Below are 23,482 nucleotides of genomic sequence, written 5' to 3'. Positions count from 1 at the left end.
ATCTTTTGCTCATCATTTCCTTGTCCATTCTAAACTATCCCATTAGCCAAAAGCCCACTGTCTGCTTGTCGTCGGCCATGGTGGTTTACTCATGCATCAGAGTAAGAGGTCTTGTAGCATTTAATGCTTTGATAGACTCATTAATGCTTGGCGTATGGGCTCAATATCTCTCCAAAATCTTTGCCTGTCACGTGGCCAGCTCTCTTTTTGACGGGTGGTTGGCTGGTGCCTTGACCAAAAAATTGTGAGTGAGTTATGTATTGGGCTTAGTGTTGGGCCTATCTTGTTGGGCTTGGGAGAATGGCTGTTTGGGTTACCCAAGGTAGCCCCTCTCTGGGCATCAAAAAGAAAAACAAAAAATGGGAACCCTACATTACAAAATTTAAATTAAGATAAAAAAAGATTAAGAATCCAAAAATTGTTGCGAAACACAATTGTTATATATGTAGCATTTAAAGATTTTCATTTTTTTTTTCCAATAAAAAAAATAGATTTTCATTTTTAATTTTATCAATAAAAATAAAACTTTTAATGACAATGAAGTGCAATGCAGTACACTAAGAAGTACATCAACAAAAGAGATGGAGTGTGCTAGAAACAGAAACCGCAACAAAGCAAAGGCAACTCATCCCAATTAAAAGAATATTTAAACTCTAAATTTTTTGTTACTTAGATAATATTTTTTACTATTTTACACCATTTGGTTTTTCTTATAAATAGGGAGATAAGTATATGCATTAGAAGTTTGATCATGAAGATAATAGTTCTTGAAAAACTAACTTAATATCTTGTGTTTTGCACTGTCAAGGTCCCTTCAATGGACATCTAATTGAGATATGAATACACACTAGATTGTACAAAAAAGTTGTTTTGCATCAATCCAAAGCCCCAAAAGGGGTTTTAAAAGATTAAAAAGGTCCGTTGAGCGCCTCATAGCTATGTCATAATAGATTCAAACACTTGCTCTAGATCGACTTCCAAATCATAATTACTCTAGTGAATAACTAAAGGAAATAGATAGATGGAAGATAGAAATAAAATTATAGAAGAAAAAGAAACTAATTAGATAAAAATGAAAATCTCTCAGAGATTCACTAATTATTTAGTTGGCAGGTCTCATTGTATGTGTTATTTCCTAATCAGAAATTTAGATAATTTAAATCACCAATGAAGAGATTTTATTGTTACACTTGTTACACATGGTCCCTCTAAATCACTAGAACATTATTTATTTATATACTCATTTGGCCAAGTATTTATCCAAATCTATTCTCTCATCTTAATTTGCTTATATTAAAGCACTACATGTACTCTTCCAATAACAAATCATATGACTAATTTCTTCAAACTGACAATTCACTTCCCAACAAAGGGGCATTAATGTTGTGTTTGGTTGGGGGATTTGGGGAGGGATTTGGAAAGGAAAAGAGAAAAGGTGTGTGAAACTATGTGAAATATAGGCATAATTTATTCACATTTCACCTACCTTTTCCATTTCTCTTTCCAAATCTCTCCCCAAATCCCCCAACCAAACACAACATAAGGAAAAAGAAATCATTAAGTTTCAATTTTGCATAACTTCCCAAAAGGTGGATTAGTTTGAATTTTTTTTTCCGAAAACAATTTTTAGAATCAATTCGTTAAATAATATAAACGAAAAGTGTTACATTTTTGTTGTGTTAGTTGTTTGGGAGATAAGAAAACCCAATTCCAATTACGTTTTTCTCACATGTTTTCCAACCTTGCAAGTGCAAAATAATTCCAAAATCTAACTAGTGGAAAAGAAAGCACAACACTTGTATCGATTGCATGAGATAGACATAAAGACAGATAATTCAAATTGGTCTCTAGCAATAGTGATAAAATTATCAGAAACAAGAGTTGATAGAATACAGAGAAGTATTACACAAATTCAAACCACACTCAAAATAGGCACACATATATATAGAATTCATTTCACTTCTTCAATCTCATCTAGTGCATAGTTGTTAGTTGATACATTGGCATAGTTGACCTTGTTGAATCGAACCACCACTGGATATCGAGTCTTTGGGTCCTGCTCAGTTGTTACATCAATATCAGTATTAACTAGCAACACTAAGCTAAAATTAGCAAAAGACTCGTACACGACAGCGTAGAGAGAGATAGAGAGAGCACACAAACCTGATCGACTGCTACAACAGATCCTATGCCTTTGAACCAGTAAGACTCCTTCCTTAGAATTCTCACCTGTGAAAGAAGAGGAAAGAAAGGCTAATGAAGCAAACTCAACTAAAATTAAAACAAAGAGATAATATTGTGGGAAATGAAAATGGATTTCTAAGTACTAATCAATTGTTTCTGGTGTTGTTTTTAAGTTTCTTATGCTGTTCTCAGGTTTGGCATCCATAATGATCTTGAGTATAATGTCTGTCAAAATCCTTATCAATTCAACCTGTACAGTTTTTTTTTTTAATTAAAAAAATGTATTTTAATTAAAGTATGTTACTTCAAGTCTTAATGCTACTGCTCATGTGTACTCATGTCACTAAAATTTTACACATACAACACGAATGTTTACTGTAGATTTTTATAAATTGAGATTGTGCTTGAAGTACGAATTTTGGTAGCAACTCAAAAGGGGAAAAATATATATATATATATATATATTTCATTCATATTTTATTATCTTTTCTCTTTCATTTTTAAATCCCTACACAAATTTATAATCCAAACATAGTATAAAACTTTGGCAATGAAGAAGCAAAAACTAAAAACATTTTTCTAATGTTGTGTTTGATTGAGAGATTTGATAAAGAACTTAGAAAAGGAAAGAAAAAAAGTGTGTAAAATTAGGTAAAATATAGATATATTTTATTCATATTTTTCCTTCCTTTTCTATTTTTCTTTCCAAACCTTTCCTCAAATCCTTCACCCAAAGACAGAGTAAATACTTTCTGTTTATTTAAATTATTCTTGACTGATAGGATCTAATAAAAAATTACATCATACATCAATACAAATTACACTACCAGACTACTAGTGTGTCTCTAATTTATTTTTAGCGTCAATTTGGTCTTGCTAGATCTGATTGAATCAATAATATTATTGAATTTTTTTATATTGTACTGAAATTAATTAACAAAATAATTTATTCATTCTCTAAAAGTGATCGGAGAGTTTAAATCCAACTGTTTTGAGGTTATCAAAAAATTAAAAAGAAGAATTAATAAATTAAAATTACTTGGACCAATTTCACATATGGGGCGATAAATACATGTGTATAATTTGTCATTAAAAAACAAAAATAGTTACTAAGGCCAAGTTTGGTAATATCAAAATAATTCATTTTTTTATTTTTTTATCTTTTTTTCATCACATCATCTTTCTACTTTTCTGTATATCTTTTTATAAAAAGACAAAAAATACATTTATTTAGGTCATCCCAAACAACCCTAAAAGCTACACCCAGGCAACAACAACAATTGATAACTAAAAAACATATAGTCGGTGTTTGGAAGGTTGTTATTTTAGTAAATAATTTTAATTTTTAGCTATTTTAACATTAAAATTTTTGTGTTTGAGATGATGATTAAATTTTTTTGTAATTAGATGTGATTTTTATGAAAGAAAAATTAAAACGATTATAGATTTAATATGATATTTTATTTTATTAACTATTTTAATTTATTTAATTTTTTTTATAAATTTTAACGAGGCTAAAATTTTTGTTGACAAACATATGTGAAAACAACTAAGAATTAGGATTATGAATTAAATTTTGAAAACAAACCTTGGTGCCTCTCTTGGGTCCAATCGGAGGTGGCTTAGGAGGTGAGGCGGTGGTGGCGGTGGCGGTTTTGGTGGCAGCTGGTGGCTCCGCCTCCTCGGATGCACGCACAACCATGATCCTTCTTGAAACACTGCCATTGTTGTTGTTGTTCTTAAGAGGAAATGCTACACCAGTCCTAGAAGAAGAGCTTGATGTCAAAGCATTACTTGATGATGATGATGATGATGATGATGATGATGAGAGCACAAACCCAGCTGCAGCTGATGCCATGTTACATGTAGCCATGGCCACTTCTCTCTCTCTCTCTCTCTCTCTCTCTCTCTCTCTCTGTCTCTCTCTCTAACTTTGTTCTTTCTCTCTCTGTATCTATCTATCTATCTATCTATGAAGATGTTGTGAATGGTGGGTTTTAGATGATTCCTAAAAAAAAAACAAAACTAAAAGGATAATATTTAGGGGGAAAGAATGAGATCCATAGCCACTGAATCAATGAGATCTTTCTCTATTCCACAAATTTTGTCATTCAGAGGATTATGTGGACCTATCAGAGTCCTGATTATAATTTTCACCAGTAGTACGCTGCCACGTTAGCACAACATCCATTACTTGTGGATAGCGTCATCCCCTCTTTAGCCCATGAGCTCAATTAATTACAAACAATGGTTAGTTTTATTTTAATCTTTTAAATTATTGTCATATTCTTTTTATTCCTATTTTTTCTATAAATTATTAGTTTTATTTATTTAGGGTTATTTTAGAAAGATGATTATAATTAACTTTTTGATTAAAAGCTGATTATAATTAATTTTTTGTGAGAGAGGAAAGTAGGTTATAATCTGTAAAGTAGATTATAATCCACTTCTCAAAAGACTCCTTAGTTTCTATTTTATTTAACTTTTTTTAAAAAGATAAGTTTAGTGGGTGGTTAGAGGAGCAAAAGAGGAAAACAAAATAAATTTTTTATTAACGTCTGCAATTTAAGTAAACAAAAATAAAAATAAAAATAAAAATAAATGATAAAGAAATTAATATCATAATATATATTACTCAAGTGATAATAATTTTATTTTCTAAACGTAAAGGCAAGATTTTGAGTTTCATGTACTTGTTTATATAAATTTCTCTATTTTAAATAAAAAAAATAAGAGACACGTAGCATAAAGAGAAGCAAGCAAATGGCTGGACACCTAATCTTCAGTTAAGATAATTGTATAAATTTTGGGTAATTCTATTTGCATCAAAATAGTAACTCAGTATATTCAATTAAAATTTTGAAATTTTAGTTCTAATTATACTATAATGTAAATTTATAAACATTAAATCCTAATATATATATATATATATATATTTGGTACACCCTAATCACTCATTCGTATTCTTCATATTATTTCCCAAATTCTAATATTTTCTTTTGGTCTTCTTCCTCACCATTATTATCAACATCATTATTTTTTATTGTGTTATTATTTACAAATAGAAGAAAGTTTAAACAAAATCAAATAATGAATAAAAATAATAATCAAAAGAATCTTTTGAAACAATCTATCGCTCAATTAAAATTTTGAAATTTTAGTTCCAATTATACTCTAACGTAAATTTACTAATAAGAAAAATAAACATTAAATCCTAATATATCTATATATATATATATATATATATATTGTGGTACACCCTAATAACTCATTGATATTTTTCATATTATTTCCTAAATTCTAATTATTTTCTTTTCATTTTCTTCCTCACCATTATTATTAACATTATTATTTTTATTGTGTTATTATTTGCAAATAGAAGAAAGTCTGAACAAAATCAAACAATAAATAAAAATAATAATCAAAAGGATCTTTCGAAACAATCTATCACTCAATTATGTGTGTATTCACATCATTGGGGCAAAAAAGATTAGCCAATCCCGCTACGTAGCTCGGAAAATTAGAGGTTTGAGTGGCCTGAAATCCCAAAACGACTTTAGCCTCTTTTTTTTTCTTTTTTTTTTTTCTTTTTTCTTTCTTCATCCTTTCCATACCTCACTGAAGAAGAAGGAAGAAAAGAAGATGAGAGATTCACATCATCAACAATCAGCACATCATCATTATCATTAACAACCAACACGTCATCATCATCACACGGAGACTTCAGAGAGAGAAAGAGAGATACATAGAGAGAGAGAGAGATACAGATTTGTGTATACACGCAGAGGATGGTGGGTGCCGGTGATGGTCTGTTCCGCCTCCCCTCTTCTCTCTTCTTTCTTTCTTCCTCTTCTCTCTCTCTTCTTTCCTCCCTTTGTTTCAAATTAAAAGAGGAGAAGGAAAAAAAAAAAATCCAAAACGATATCATTTTGAATTTGGGTCACTTGAGCCACAGAAAATTCGAGCTCTGAAATATTTTTCAAGATTAGCTCGACAAGATGGTTGAGAAGCACAAAAAGAAATCAAAGTTTTCTGCTTGATTGATAGAAAACGATTCACTCATTATCTTTAATTATATTTCTTTTGCTTTGTTTATTAATTTGCAGAATGAAAACCCATTGTGATGTTGATTGTGTTGAATCAAAACAACATTTCATCTACCTTTTTATTTTTTATTTTTTTGATACCCATCTACTTTTTTTTGTTGATGTTGAGAGATTTCGACAAGTCACAATGTTGAAGAGTTTGCACAGGCATGGAAAATCTGTTTAGGAAATCTATTTAAGGGTTTTTAATTTTTTTTAAATGGTGTAATTTAGGATTTTTGATTTATTTATTATTTGAGTGTACCATAAATTATGATTTTATCTTGAAGAGTAATTTGTGAAAAATATATAGGGTGTACTTAAAGTAAATTATAATCTTACATAATTTAATAGTGAGAAATGAAAAATTAGACGTATTAAATGATTTTTTGGGTGCAACCCATAGATTTTCAAGCCAGGATGGGTGTGTTTGATTTGATTTGTACTTTGAGATAAATTTTCAAAAAAAATTTGGGGAAAAAGTTCAGAAATTTCTTTAGTTTGTTTGGTTATACATTTTGAAAATAATTTTGGAGTTTGAGAGTTTAGGAAGATTTGATATTTTTGGGTGTTTTGGGAAGTTGATAAAAAACTAGGTTTTGGCTTTTTTAGAAAGTGATTTGGGAAGTTAGTAAAAAACTGACTTTTGACTTTTTTGGTTAATATTTATTTATGACATCAAATCAAATAAAATGACCAAAAGACCCTTGCCAAACTTTGAAATTTTAGGAAATTTGTTAACATGGAGGGTATTTAGGTAATTTCACAAGGCAGCGTTTTTGTCACATCCCAAATGCAACAAATTGTGTTTTCGGCTGCCCAACTTTTTCTTTAAATCAACAAAACGCTTTCGTTTTTGGCTTCTTCCCAAAACAACACTTTATTGTAGTTGAGTAGATGTGTGTGAGAGAAAAAATGATTGAAAATGAGAGAGGAGAGAGAAAAAATGATTGATTGATGTGTAATAGAGAAAGAAATAATTTTAGAATTTTTTTGAGAAAATTTGTAATCAAACATGTTTCTGAAAATTTTCTTCCAAAAATATATTTAAAAGAACAAATCAAACACACCCGACATTTTTGCTTTGGGTTTTTTAGTGGGTGTAGGGCCTCATTAGTTTGGAATAATGTTTTATCTATGTCAAAAAAATCCACGAGAAAAGCTTTGTTTGGGCTTTTGTTCAAGTTGGGCTTCTATTTACTGAAATTGGGCCTAATGCCCAGTTTCTCAAAGTTTGAATGGGCTTCTTTATATTGGGATGTTAGCTTTGGGTCAACCCATGCTCACCAACAAGCAATTGACTGGGCCTTATCTAGGGTAGAGAGACAAAAAAAAAGAAAAGTTGTTGGGCCCAAGCCCAGCCCAAGCAAATATCGGACTTAAAATTCTCAATTTTAACTGGGAGTTGACCAGTTAAAAAAAAAAACAAAACAAACAAACTGGAAGTTGACGGTCAAAAACTAGTTATTTCATTCTCGCCGAACTTTTTTGGTATGATTTTTGGTAATGAGCTTCTAAATTGTCGCACCGAATGCCTATTTTTAGGTTGTGTTTAGTTCAAAATTTGGTAAAAACTTTGAAAAAAAAAAATTAAATGAAATGCGAATAAAATATAAGTAAATTTCACCTACGTTTCACACATTTTTTTATTTTTCATTTTAAAATATTTTTCTAAATTCTTAAAGTAAACACAACCTAAAAAATGATTATTAGATAGTCCATGGGCTATGCACTTGTCCAAAGTACCAATTAACGCATTTTATATTGTCCTATGAAACATCTACACAAAAATGTTATAGTCTTCTTATTTAGACTATGAGTTTTCAATATGGAGAACCATTTGAACTTATTTTGAGAGTGCTAAATAATTTCTCCCGAGGAATTCATAAATTGGTCGCCAAAGTTGGAAGTGCAATTATATTCAAAAAATTATTAGATTTGAGAGGATATTATACTGTCAAGTAATACATTCCACTAATCATAAATACACATTTTCTTATGTTATTTCCTGAATACTAATATAAATGTAATGAATCTGATTGTGTAAGCCAATCAAAAGAGGAAACGAGTGGTGTTACATATATCAATCAGTGTGCTAACATTAATTATGATATTATTATTGACCCCACTCATTATATAAATTACAAATACTAAAAATATCTTAAATTATAATGTATCATCAATTGATATACTAATTAGTGCACCAATTGATACATATAACATTAGTCTATTTCTTATCAACAAAAGACGAGTTTATCAACATTCCAAACATTAATTTATGGGCATTCAATGGCCGAGAAAGAAGACAGGCCACATTAGATTGTTCCCAACAACTTTAGAGAGTGCATTGTTGTTGGGCCTCACTCTCTGTACAAACCAGTTGGAAACTCATAGTATGTGTGTAACTTTAACTATCACAAATGTCCTCTCAAAAAGTTTAGTCAAGCATAAAACAAGTGAGTTTTTTTTCTCATTTATAAAAATAATTTAAAATTTAAATTTGTTCATAGTCCAAATTCAAATAATTTTCAAATAGACTAAATTCATTTAATAGTTTTCTAAGTTCCTTATTTTTTTTAATGCTGTATTTGGTTAGAAAATTTGGGGAGGGATTTGAAAAGGGAAAGAGAAAAAGTGTGTGAAACTATGTGAAATTTAAGCATATTTTATTCTCATTTCACCAACCATTTCCATTTTCCTTTCCAAATCTCTCCTCAAATTCCTCAACCAAACGCAGCATAAAGATCATGTGATCATGTATACATGTTTTAGTGGGTTAACATGGAATTTTTAACTTTTTAGGATTAGATTTGGGTTTGATTAGATTATGCCTAATTTCGGGTTAGCAAGTTCAGCTCTAATCTAATAAGGTCGATGCTATTCGCTAATATAGAGCCATCAAAATACGTGAATTTTTTTAGATAGGACCCAATACATAGATTGAAACGGAAAGTTTGGTGATTGATCCTATTCACCCCTCTTGAAACAATTTTCACATACTCCAAACAAGTTGAATTTAAAAGTACCTCTCTGACTTTAAAATATATATATATATATTTTTTTTAAAACATGATTTTACAAGATATCCTATGATAAATGATCTCACACACAGAATCTCAAAAGGTCATATAAGGACACTACTGGTCTACTGGAGTGAGTATCCATGACAATTTGGCAGTTGAATTGTAGCAGATTGACAGAGTTAGTTCACTTACTTCACCTTAAGAATTGCCACATGCCAAGTGAGGTTCAGTACCAACATGAAATAGTCAAAAAGCAATAAGAGAAGCCTATAATATATGTACTTTGTCTGTAAAATTAAATAGAAAATAAAGATACGGATATGTCATTTTCATTTTTAGTACCATTGGAATTTAAGAGCCTGAAAATTTGGATCAAACTATATTTCTTAGACTGTTATGAAAATTCCAATGCTGTAAAAAGTAGTTGGCGTTTTAAAGATTGATACCACTCATTTTCTTGAATTGCCTTCACTTAATCTAATTAATTTGTCTGATATATTATCATTTTTTTTGTTTGTTTGTGTTCCTATAGTTTTAGAGATTTTTCTTTGACAATTTGTTACACATTTCAACAATTTCAATTTTCAAACATTGCATGTGGTTAAATTTGGTGACCATGAAGACATGAGTTCGAGTCTCTGGGACGACGTTTGAGGCACAAACTCTTGCTCATTAATCTTGGTTCACCAACTCTTTGCCACTATGTTTTAGGTGAGACTGGAGTTAGATTATGGTTCAAGCTTTTCTTGAGAGAGTGCATGGATATTCCCAATGCATCCTCTCATTGTCGGTCCATCTAGGCCTCTCTTGTCCAGCTTTCCCATTGGTGGGAAGAGAGTTGATTGTCTCCTCCTACCCTTTTTTATTTAAAAAAAAAAACAAATATTTTAATCCAAATTTGCGCTCAATCATTATGAGGTAATTTGTTTTGAATTCATGGCAATTTAAGGCCATGAAAGTAGTTGTCTCCATAAATATTTTCACATTTTATTATATGTTACATTTTGACGAGAAAATTTGTGATAAATCCAATCTAAGGAGGGTATAAAGTATTAGGTTCAATGAATATTTTTTGTTGGTGAAAGATCCATCATTTGTGAAATAGTTTGGTGAGAATTTGTTATTTTAAGGGAACATTTTGTTTTCAATTTTATCTCTTAATTTATCTGTTGACTTTTTTGACTATCTATTCAAATTTTTGACTACCTATTCAAATTTTGTCTATCTGTTCAAATTTTTTTCACCTATCTGTTGATATTTTTTTTCTTATTTTAGTTGAATTTTTATAATCTATTTTTTTCCTATTTGTTCAATTTTCAAATTTTCTCTCCATCTGTTTCTTTATTCACTTCTCTTTTCTCTCTCTATTTGTTACTCTTTCTACGTCTTTTTTTTTCTCTCTCTATCTGTTCCTTTATCCACTTCTTTTTTCTCTCTATTTGTTACTCTTTCCACCTCTTTTTTTTTTCTCTCTCTCTTTCTATCTGCTAAAAAAATCTCTATTCAATTTGGACAAATCAGAGCCTTTTATCTGTACAAATTTTAGTTGTAAAAATTTGGTTTGTACAAATCAAATCTTACATATGCATCTTATCTATTCAAATCTTTATTCAAACCCAAAGAGAAAAAAAAAAGGATCAAATATCTATGATCTGTTGAAATTTCCCATTTTATCTTGAATGCAAGAATAGATATACAGAGATACATACATTCACACGCACACACACATACACACACAGATAGAGGTTGTACTCCTTTAACCATTTGATCTAACACTAAACAAACAGTAATAAAAAAACAAAAAATAGAGAAGAAACAGAGAAGATGAGAGAGAGAGAGAGAGAGAGAGAGAGAGAGAGAGAGAGAGACAAATGGATATACAACAACAACAGTAGTTAATGTCTTCAAAAAATGTTTGTAAAATGTAAAACAATTGATCCCACTCCTCAGATTCGAACTTAGATAGACTGAACTCAAATTCGAACTTAGATAAAATGTTTGTAAAAAAATTGATCAAGATATGTTCAAATACATATTTGTCCAAACATAGATCTGTTAAAAAAAACACAGATCTGGACTTCTTCAGCAGAAGAGATTTAACAGGAGGAAGAGAAGTATGGTGGGATCTAGGCTCACCATTGCCGTGAGTCATGATCGTTCACTTCTATATGCTAAAGTGATGGCGATGACGATATTTACTTTGAACACCATTCGGCGATGGAAGTGAGAGTTGCTGGGCTAAAGTGGCAGTAGTCCTGGTGGAGGACAAAGAAGGAGTAGCAGATGAGAGAGTCGAAAATGAGAGAAGATGAGAGAAAGAAGAGGAGAGAGAGGGTTTTTGGTGTTACTCGTATGTGTGTAAGAGGGCAAGAGAGAGAGTGGTGAGTCATCGGCCGTAAGTTACAGTGGTGGAGACGGTAGGCGTGAGCTATAACGGCGATGAAGAAGAGAGAGAGAGAGAGCCAAAAGAGAGAGAGGAGGAGACATGGGTGTTTAGGGTTTGATTTAGGATATAATATATATACATGGGTAATTTGGTTATTTTGTAATAATTTATCTTTATGGGTAAAATATTTTAAAGTATGGATCTTTAAATAAAAAAAAATTAAAATTGAATTGATGAGCCGAGTCTTATTTTGAGGTGAGTGATGAGATATAGTGGAAGTGATTTTTTTTTTGGGAGTAGTTGAAACCAAACCCCACTCCACTTACTTTCATCACATGGCATCTTTATTCATGACCTCCTATCTGTTCCCTCTTCATAAATATGCTTTAATTTTTTTTAAGATACATTTGTGTGCTCTGACTGAGTGAATAGGCTAAATGACAAATATAAGTCTTCAATTAGAGCCAAGATGAAATAAAATGAATAAATAATTTGATTAACTAATATAATTTGTTTCCAGGGTTGTAAGGATAGTTATCATAATGAATAGTATTTTCAAGCATGTCCTTGATACTATAAATATGGTTTCCTCAATTATTCCTTAATTTAATTTAATTTAATTGTATCTCATTTTAGTTTTGGTGATTCCAAAAGACAAAGATCCATTGAAAAGAAAGGGGGAAAAAAAAAAAAAAGTCTTAGAGCAATTGCAACCAAATATTCAAATTTGGAGATATCAAATCCATTTGAAAGTTTAAGTGATAATTTAACATTTTTTTAGGTAACGTTCGGTAACGTTTACGTTTTTTGTTTATGCTTACACAAATTTTTGAAAAAAAATTAATTACAAAAATAATTGAAAAAAATTTTAATTGGGAAAAAAATTATTTGAAAAAAAAATAATTGAAAAAAATTAATTGGGAAAAAATTATTTAAAAAAAAATTAATTAAAAAAATAATTGAAAAAAATTTAATTGGGAAAAAAAATATTTGAAAAAAAATTACTTGAAAAAAAAATTGAAAAAAAATTAATTGAAAACTGAAAACGTAAACTCATTTTTTGAGTTTACGTTTTTTTCTCAAATTTATAAACTGAGACAACTATTTATAAACTAAAAAAATTATCAAACAAGTTTTTTTGATAATTTTTAAAATTTTTATAAATATAAATTAAAAACTAAAAACGGAATAATTACCAAATAGGCCGGTAGAATTTGGCATGTCTAAAAATAAAAACTCTACCTGATGTGCTACCTTCATCATTTTATTATATACCTTTCTGTTTTACCAAAGCTTGTCATCTCTCTCTCTCTCTCATTTAATTATTTAATTTTTTTTTTTAACACTCTGAAAAGACTCGTTACTTTTCGATACGTAAAATTGGACGTACCAAATTTGAAGTCAAAATTCTTAGCAAATAATTATACGATTGAAATATGTATGGTTTGACAATTTGATTGGAGATGCTGAATGAATGATGCTTTGATGAATCTAATATTAGTGACAAGAGTACTTGGTGAAAAAAAAATTTGAAAAGTGCCAAATTGGTGCATGCATCTGAAACTCCATAGTCATGTTTAATTCACAAAATTAATAGTGAAGTATTAATAATTCTATTAAATTAGTGTGGTATTCATTATCTAATTAGATTAATATCCATTGGATTAATAATCTCACCACTACCTCATTACTAATAATCTTACAAATTTGTTAGATTAATTATCCATTGAATTAATAATTCTAAACCAAAATGTTAAAACAAACATAGGATAATTGGATTCACGGATTAATAATCTCAATCTTATGTTCTAATTCACCCAATCAAACATGCCATATGTGTATTGATATAGGCAACATTCCTAATTAGGACAACACAAGTGTATAAATTAATTAGCATGCTTTTTTTTTTTTTTTTTTGGTGTTTGTGTGTGTATTTTTTTTTTGGGATACTTATTATGATGATGATTGAAATTGGAGGATAATAAAAGGTTGATATAGAAACATTGTAAATTAATGTCCCAAATTAATGTCCCTTGATTTGTGTGTTACACATCAAAGATTTCATCACCATCATCAATTGACTAACAATTAATGAAAGCTTGAGCTTAATCAATCAAACAGCCGAATCTAAGAAAAAATAATAATAAAAAATCAAACAGCAACATTTTATGTCACAAATGTGGCTATCATACAAAAACACTTTCATTATTAATTAAACACTCTTCGCTTCATTCCTCATGAGCATGCTCATAATCAGACCTAAAAACCTCAAATCAAACTGCCCTACATAACGGTGTCAAGACTAACTATCTATTAGAAATGACAATAATACCTGAAAATTGGTGGTATTGTGTACAAATAAAAAATAATGTGTACCTAATTTTAAGGAAAAAAATTCTCTATTTGAATTTCTATAGTTGATTTATTGATTTTGTTAGAATTATTTATTTTGATGATTTATTTAATTATATTTTTAATTTATTTGGAAGAGATAAATAGAGTCAAAATTTATTTTGATGATTTATTTGAAAGAGAAAAATAGAATCAACATTTATTTTGATGATTTATTTAATTATGTTTTTAATTTATTTGGAAAAGAAAAATAGAATCAAAATTTATTTTGATGATTTTATGTTTTAATTTATTTGAAAAAGAAAAATTGAATCAAAATTTATTTTGTCCCATTATTTCTCACCTAAACTTTTATCCTAAATATTATTTGAATGTATTTAATATTTGATTAAATCAGAGGTTCAAACAGCCCAGCACTGCAGCGGGCCAAAAGGTTTAAGTGGAATATATTCAAATTAGTAATGATGAAATGGAATATATTCAAATGAATACAACGGTTATAAACGACTGTAAATTCAAATGAATACAACTGCTATAAACAGATATAAATTCAAGTGAATACAACGGGTATAAACTTCATTATATATACCAAAGCCTCTAATGTAAACAAGTTACAAAAAAAACTAGAAAATGTTCTTTGATCTATAATCACTCACATTTATTCTCTGAAAAATTCTCTGAGAAGTGTTCTTCAATTTTTGTTTACATTATCTTTCAGAAATTATACACTGAGACGTATAGCTTTAAGTCCATCTTTCATGTATGAGGTTTACAGAAAAATCAGAGTTTCATTTTTATATCTATCTTTGAGAGATAATTCTTGTAGCTTTCTGCGAAAGCAAAAACACTTTCTTTTCAACCTTGTAAGAGTGTAGTACACTCAGTGTTCTTAACTTAGAAAGTCTGTGTAAAATCTGTCGAGGATTGCTAGCACCCTGTGAAATTAGAGTATAGTGGGAAATCTCAAGTGAAGCTTGAGGAGTAGACGTAGGCTGAGTTGAACCCGAACCACTATAAATTTGTTTGCCTCTCTCTCCATTATCTCTTTATTTTATTTAAATTGCCATATCTATATTTCATATTTTCACTGTGCTAAAATCATTAACTAACATAGTTGTTAGAACACTCATTTTAATTATTTTTATTTCATTAACTATATTTATCTATTGTGCTAGTCATAATTTTTATTAAGATATTATTATTTTTATTTGTAAAAACCTAATTCACCTCCCCTCCTAAGTTGTCTTTTAGGTAACAATTGGTATCAGAACCTAGACTCTTGTTTGAGATTTAACCATTTGAGAGTTTCGATCTATGGCAACCTTAGCTAGCACTGCTGAAGGACAAGCTACCAATAGGCCACCACTATTTGATAGAAACAATTATAGTCATTGAAAAGATAAGATGATCCTATACCTTCACACCACTGATTATGCCATGTGGATTATTGTCACCAAAGGTCCAAAAATTTCTACCAAATTAGTAGACAATATTAGTGTACCTAAAACTGAAGATGAATGTGATGAGAGAGATCATAAATTATTGCAAGCCAATGCTAAAGCCAAACTCACCATTGTTTGTGGATTAGACTCTAAGAACTATAATAGAATTTCAAGTTGTGATTCGGCAAAAGAAATTTGGGACAAACTTGAGGTAATGTATGAAGGTCCAAACCAAGTGAATGAATCTCGTATTGATATGCTTGTTCATAGTTATGAATTGTTTAAAATGAACTCTGATGAATCTATTTCAAGTATGTTTACTAGATTTACTGAAATTGTAAACTCTTTAAAATCTCTTAGCAAAACTTATACTAACAGTGAGTTGGTGAGAAAAATTTTTAGGTGTTTACTAAAGAATTGGAAAGCTAAGGTCACGACCATTATAGAAGCCAAAAATCTCTCCACACTTGGATTGGATGAGCTTATGGGTTCCCTTATGACTCTTGAGATCACCATGAAAGGACATGAGGATGTTGAAAACAAAAAGAAAAGTGAAATTGCATTCAAAGCCTCGTCAAATGAAGAAGAACATAAAAACTCCAGTGAAGATGAAAGCTATGCCATGTTTAGTAGAAATCTCAAAAAGCACTTTAAGAACAACAATTATGGAGGAAGAAGACCTTTCAAAAAGGAGTATAACAAAGATAACAAGAAAGAACCTATTATTTGTTATGAGTGCAAAAATCCTGGACATATGAAGATGGACTGTCCAAAATTAAAGAATCATGGAAAAGACTACAAAAGAAACAAAAAAGCCATAATAGTAGCTTGGGGAGAAAGTGAAGATAAAAGCTCAAGTGATGAAATTGAAAATGAAGTAGCCAACTTATGTCTCATGGCTCCTGAAGATGAAGACTCTACTTAAGATGATGTAACTACTCTTTATGAAGAATTTGAAAGTACATTCCATGAACTATAAGATGAATTTAGAAAAATTTGTGCAAAAAATAATGTGTTGAAGAAATCTGTTGCATCTTTATCTATTAATGTAGAAGAATTAAAGAAAGAAAAAATTATTTTGAAAAATGATTTTGATATTATCTCTAACGAGAAAATTACTTTTAAAAACAATGTTGATAATTTAACAAAAACACTTAAAAATTTTGTAAAAGGTAAAAATAATCTCAACATGTTTCTTAGAAATCAAAGATGTGTTTTTGATAAAGTGGGTATTGGATATGACCCTATTAAGAAATAAAAGAATCTCAATACAATTTTTAAAAAGGCACTTCTCATGACACATCCTCATATTACTTGTCATTATTGTAAAAAGAAGGACCATTATATATCTTATTGTCCATTCAAAAAGAATATGAACATGGGAATTAAAAAGATTTGGATTATTAAGGGATCTAACAAAACTAACCAAGAAAGGCCTAAGAAGCTATGGGTACCAAAAATCAACATTTGATTGTCATCTTGTAGGTTTGCTTTAAGTCTAAAGCTAAAGAAGGGAAGTGGTACCTTGATAGTGGATGTTCCAGACACACAACTGGAGACAAATCATTCTTTACTAAACTATCATCGAAAGATGGAGGATTTGTTACTTGTGGAGACAACAAGAAAGGAAAAAACATCGGTATTGGTAGCATTGGTATTTTTCCTAACCCTTCTATTGAAAATGTTTTACTTATTGATGGACTTACGCATAACCTACTTAGTATTAGTTAATTATGTGATAAAGGTAATCGAGTTATTTTTGATAAATCACATTGCACAATTGATAGCACAAATGATCATAAAGCTTTATTCATTGGTAATCGCCATGATAATGTTTATGTTTTTCATCTTAATGATCTCTATGCTAGTGATGTTAAATGTCTATATGTTAATAATGAAAATAGTTGGTTATGGCATAGAAGACTTGGTAATGCTCATATGGATTTAATTGCTAAACTTTTGAGAAATGATTTGGTCATTGGACTTCCAAAAATTAAATTTGAAAAAGATCATCTTTGTAGTGCTTGTCAACAAGGAAAACAAACTAAAATATCATTTAAATCAAAATCTCATATTTTCACAACTAGACTTTTACAACTATTGCATATGGATTTATTTGGTCCCTCAAGGACATCCAGTTTAGGTGGTAAACATTATTGTCTTGTTATTGTTGATGATTATTCAAGATTTACATGGATTATGTTTTTAGCACACAAAAATGAAACATTTTCTTTTTTCACAAAACTCTATCGTGAAATTCAAAATGAAAAATGCTTTCTTATTACTAATATTCGAACCGACCATGGTAGAGAATTTGAAAATGAAAAATTTGAATTGTTTTGTGATGAGCATGGTATTGGACATAATTTTTCAGCACCTAGAATCCCTCAACAAAATGGTGTAGTAAAAAGGAAGAATAGAACTTTAGAAGAGATGAGTAGAATAATGCTTTGCGAAGATAATCTTCCTAAATATTTTTAGGCTGAAGCCGTTAACACTGCATGCTATATTTTAAATCGTGCATTAATTAGACCTATTCTCAAAAAGACTCCTTATGAACTTTGGCATGATAGAAAGCCCAACATTAGTCACTTGCATGTTTTTTATTGTAAATGTTTTGTGCATAATAATGGTAAGGATAACTTAAGTAAATTTGATTCAAAATCTGATGAAGCAATTTTTCTTGGCTATTCCTTAACTAGCAAAGCTTATCGTGTTTTTAATAAAAGAACTTTTGTTGTGGAAGAATCTATACATGTGACATTTGATGAAACTAACATCTCTGCTTAAAAGCAAATTGTTAGTGATAATATAGATTTGGAACCAAATGTGGAAGATTCAAGTATCTACAAAGAAGAGAACTAACCATGTAAGTTGAACAAAAATATTGAACAACCTATTCTACCACCTGAAGAAGAAGGAGGAAACAATGATGATTTGCTAAGAGAATGGAAGTTTGTTCATAATCACCCTAAAGATTTAATCCTAGGTGACCCTACAAAAGGTATTGAAACTCGCTCTTCACTAAGAAACATTTGTAGTAACTTGGCTTTTCTCTCACAGATTGAGCCTAAAAACTTTTAAGAAGCCAAATTCGATGAATATTGGATGATAGCTATGCATGAAGAGCTTAACTAATTTAAGAGAAACAAAGTGTGGGAACTTGTGCCAAAACCTAAAGATCATACCATTACTGGTACCAAATGGATCTTTCGAAACAAGCTTGATGAATCCGGTACAATTATAAGAAACAAGCAAGATTTGTTGCACAAGGATACAATCAAGAAGAATGTATTGATTTCAATGAAACCTTTGCTCCGGTTACTAAATTAGAAGCCATTCATATTCATTCGTATGTTACTTGCATTTGCATGTTTTAGAGCTTTCAAACTTTTTCAAATGGACGTAAAAAGTGCCTTTCTAAATAGTTTTATAAATGAGAAAGTTTATGTTAAACAACTCCCAGGTTTTGAAGATCATGCCTTTTCAATCATGTTTTTAAACTATCAAAAGTTTTATATGATTTGAAACAAACACCTCGTGCATTGTATGAACGATTAAGTAAATTTTTGATTGAAAATAATTTTTCTAGAGGAATGATTGACACAACACTTTTTGTTAAAATTAAAAATGATGATTTACTTATTGTGCAAATATATGTGGATGATATTATATTTGGTGCTACTAATGAAACTTTGTGTAAGGAATTTGTTAAGTGTATGCAAGGTGAGTTTGAGATGAGCATGATGGGGGAGTTAAATTATTTTCTTGGGCTTCAAATCAAACAATGTAAGAAAGGAATTTTTATCAACCAAGCTAAGTACACAAAAAAACTACTCAAAAAGTTTGGTATGTATAACTCAAAAATAGTTGGAACACCTATGAGCACATCCATTAAGCTAGACAAGGATGAAAAAAGGTAAGTCCATTGATCAAACAAAATATCGAGGTATGATCAGCTCACTTCTTTATTTAACTGCAAGTAGACCCGATATTATGTTTAGTATTTGTGTGTGTGCTAAATATCAATCAAATCCTAAGGAATCACATCTCAGTGCTGTTAAAAGAATTTTTAGATATCTTGCTGGCACTCAAAATTTAGGACTATTTTATCCTAGAGGTGTTGCATTTGATTTAATTAGTTATTCGGATGCCGACTTTACCGGGTGCAAACTTGATAGAAAAAACACCAGTGACACTTGTCACTTTTTTGGTTACTCATTAGTATCTTGGTTTAGCAAAAAGTAAAATTCTGTTGCATTATCAACGGCCGAAGCTGAATATATAGCTTCCGGAAGTTGTTGTGCCTAAATACTTTGGATGAAACAACAATTGGAGGACTTCGAATTGCATTTTGATCATATCCCTATTAAATATGATAATACAAGTGCCATAAATTTAAGCAAAAATCTGGTTCAACACTCACGAACAAAACATATTGAAATTCGACATCATTTTTTAAGAGATCATGTTCAAAAAGGGAATATTATACTTAAATTTGTAAACACCTACAAGCAAATAGCGAATATTTTCACAAAATTCCTAAGCGAGAATCGCTTCAATTTTATTCGTGACGAGTTTGGAATATCGATTTCTACTTAAAAAGTTTTGTTATAATTATGAAACTTGAATTTTTGTTAAAATGATATATGTGTATTGCTATATTGATATGGAAACATTTATATCAGTTGAATGCTCTTAAGTCCTTTATACATTTATTCTCCATAACAGTTTGCTATTCTCAACTGTGTAATTTTTTTTTGGGTTCTGCATCTTGAGGTAAAATTAACTTTGCATACATTGATTTTTTTTAAACCCTCATGGTATTTTTTTTCATTACCATTTCAGCAACACCAATGTCCCATTAAGTTTAATTTCTGCTGGTATTATTTTATTTTAATTTATTTTATTTTTTTATTTTGCTATTAGGCTTAATTTCTTTTATTTTTATTTTTTTTCTCATTATTATTTTTTGTTTGGGCTTAATTTTCTTATTTTTTTCTGCTTTTTAATTTCATTTTTCAGTCCTTAAACATAAAAACAAAAACAAATCAAAATACAAATATTTTTGCATAAAAAAAAACACCATTAATTTTTTTTTACGACCATATGTCGATCTTACTTACTCGCATCTTCCATCGTTTTCTTCTTCTTTTTATCACCTTGGGCGACCCTTGACGCCCATGCCCCCGTGCTTTTGTCAAGAGCGATGCCTCTTCATTGACTATCAAAGGCCAAGAACGACGTTACTCCAAATCGGGCCATGGAGGTGGTCTTCCGTTTAAGATCTTTATTTTCGACCTTCAATGCGCCAATCTCTGCTTGAGCATCCTTGTACATTCGCTGGAGCAGCGAGAGTTGGGCGTTGACCTGGTGGAGCTCACTCGTCTTGTTCTGCAGTCGGTGAGCCAATTTTGTGACTGCAGTCACCGTCTCCATACAGGACGTCAGTGTGAAATGATTGGCTTTAATATCTAATTACGCTGTCATTATTTGCTCAATCGACATCATAGGAATGTTGGGAAGAGTAGGGGCCGGGACACTCGGCCTAGCAGCGCTTACGGGATCATTCAGGTCCAAAAAGAGAGTGTTCTATCTCTCTCAAGTAGAAGAAGAAAGAGATGGAAGCGAATGAGAAAGAAGAAGGAGAAGAGAGTAATTATAAAGAAGACGGAGGAGAAGAAGACAAGAGGGAGAGAGAGCCAAGGCAGTTGATTGACTTGTCTCGCTTTTGTCGGTCTGCTGACGCAAAAGCGAGGACACGTGTCCGGCGTGATTTTCGACGGAATAGAGAGAGGTGCGCGAATCGTATATATATGTATATATATGTTTTGAATTGTATAGATGTCATTTATCACTATCATTTTCCTCTTCTTCCAAATTCTGACCCATGATTTCCTTTTGATAATGTCACAGGGGAAGAAATTATATGATGTTATGTATTATGGTATTATTTTGTTATGATGTTATGTATTATGATATTATTTGCAAACTAATTTGATAATTATATATATTTATAGTTTGATATCTTGGTCTCATATCATGTCTCTAATTAAAATTTATTTATTACACATGTGCTAACCTATATATTTAGAAATGAATTCAGGGAGCATTACTTGAGGGGGAGATTTTTTTACTCCAAAATCAAATCAAAACATCATTGTGTACCAATATCAAAAAGAGTGAGATTGTTAGACTTATTTATTTTGCTAATTTATTTAATTATGTTTTTAATTTATTTGGAAAAGAAAAATAGAATCAAAATATATTTTGATGATTTATTTGAAAGAAAAAAAATAAAATCAACATTTATTTTAATGATTTATTTAATTATGTTTTTAATTTATTTGAAAGAGAAAAATAGAATCAAAATTTATTTTGATAATTTATTTGAAAGAGAAAAATAGAATCAACATTTATTTTGATGATTTTATGTTTTAATTTATTTGAAAGAGAAAAATATAATCAAAATTTATTTTGTCTCATTATTTCTCACCTAAACTTTTATCCTAAATATTGTTTGAATATATTTAATATTTGATTAAATCAGAGGTTCAAACAGCCGAAAATAAAGATTCAAACAGCCCAATACAGCAGTAGGCCAAAACGTTCAAGTGAAAGATATTCAAATTAGTAATGATGGAGTCGAAAATATTCAAATGAATACAACGGCCATAAACGGCTGTCAATTCAAATGAATACAACGACTATAAATGGCTATAAATTCAAATGAATACAATGGCTATAAACGGTTACAAGTTTCATTATATATGCCAAAGCCTAAGTTATAAAAAAAATCAGAAAATATTCTTTGATCTATAATCACTCACATCTATTCTCTGAAAAATTCTCTGAGAAGTGTTCTTCAATTTTTGTTTATATCCTTTTTTAGAAATTATACACTGAGATGTATAGCTTTAAGCTCATCTTTCCTGTGTGAGGTTTACAGAAAAATCAGAGTTTCATTTTTATATCTATCTTTGAGAGATAATTATTGTAGCTTTATGTGAAAGCAAAAACACATTCTTTTGAACCTTGTAAGAGTGTAGTACACTCAATATTCTTGACTTAGAAAGTCTGTGTAAAATCTATGGAGAATTGCTCCATCTGTGAAAAGATTGCTAGCACCCTGTGAAGTTAGAGTATAGTAGAAAATCTCAAGTAAAGCTTAAAAAGTGGACGTAGGCCGAGTTGAACTCGAACCACTATAAATTTGTGTGTCTCTCTCTCCCTTATCTCTTTATTTTATTTAAATTGCCATCGCTATATTTCACATTTTCACTGTGCTAAAATCATTAACTGACATAATTGTTAGAACACTTGTTTTAATTATTTTTATTTCATTAACTATATTTATTTATTGTGCTAGTTATAATTTTTATTAGGGTATTATTATTTTTATTTGTAAAAACTTAATTCACCCCTTCTCTTAAGTTGTCTTTTGGGTAACAGATTCTTTACTCAATCTTATATAAAAAAAAGGGGTTGGCCAGAATTCTTGCATATTTTAAAGAGGTCAATGGCTTAAACTTTTATACTTAAATTTAAGTCTTATTTTTTTATATTTATTTAGGATTTTTTTTTTTTCACTTTAACATTTTATTTGTATTAATTATGCATTATATTTTATTTTCACTGCATTGAAGTTCATTGTACTATCATAAATTAATAAATGAAAAATAATATTGATTAAATCATTGAATTTTAACTCAGTACACTAGATGATTATGATTTGTAAGATCCTGAATGTAGAGGAAATGATAGTTACACATCATTCAAATACATATAATGTATAAAAAGTATAATATATAACTTATGTGGGTGATGATTAAAATAAACAAATTGAATTTGTACATTTTGTTTATGCAATACTATTGATGTAGAGTCATAAAACCATAAATGACAGTTACAGATCCACTGAACATAATCATATGAAAAACATCAAAATTATGCCAGTTAGAGATGTTCAACACAACAACTCATAGGGCAACAAGATTTAAAACAAGTTGC

The 23,482-nt window shown here is 29.9% G+C and overlaps 1 protein-coding gene across 3 annotated transcripts; it reads right to left on the bottom strand.

Annotated features, from left to right (window-relative positions):
* Positions 1–1,829: 1,829 nt before the first annotated feature.
* On the bottom strand, positions 1,830–4,244 carry LOC114258305 (uncharacterized). Of its 3 annotated transcripts, none has more exons than XM_082870488.1 (4): positions 4,114–4,244; positions 3,773–4,075; positions 2,164–2,229; positions 1,830–2,056 (listed from the first exon to the last, which is right to left on the bottom strand). In XM_082870488.1, the coding sequence occupies exons 2-4, from the start codon at positions 4,055–4,057 to the stop codon at positions 1,952–1,954; spliced, it is 456 nt and encodes a 151-aa protein (XP_082726614.1). In that variant the 5' UTR covers positions 4,058–4,075; positions 4,114–4,244; the 3' UTR covers positions 1,830–1,951. The 3 variants fall into 3 exon arrangements, with proteins under 3 accessions (XP_082726614.1, XP_082726613.1, XP_028054058.2); XM_082870487.1 differs by having other exon boundaries at positions 3,773–4,079; positions 4,114–4,242; XM_028198257.2 differs by lacking the exon at positions 4,114–4,244 and having other exon boundaries at positions 3,773–4,107.
* Positions 4,245–23,482: the final 19,238 nt, after the last annotated feature.

Source organism: Camellia sinensis, chromosome 1 (genome assembly GCF_055761805.1).
Source record: "Camellia sinensis isolate YWXY chromosome 1, ASM5576180v1, whole genome shotgun sequence".
Classification (NCBI taxonomy): Eukaryota; Viridiplantae; Streptophyta; class Magnoliopsida; order Ericales; family Theaceae; genus Camellia; species Camellia sinensis.
Note: the sequence above shows the minus strand (reverse complement) of the source record. Positions and strands in the feature narration are given on the sequence as shown.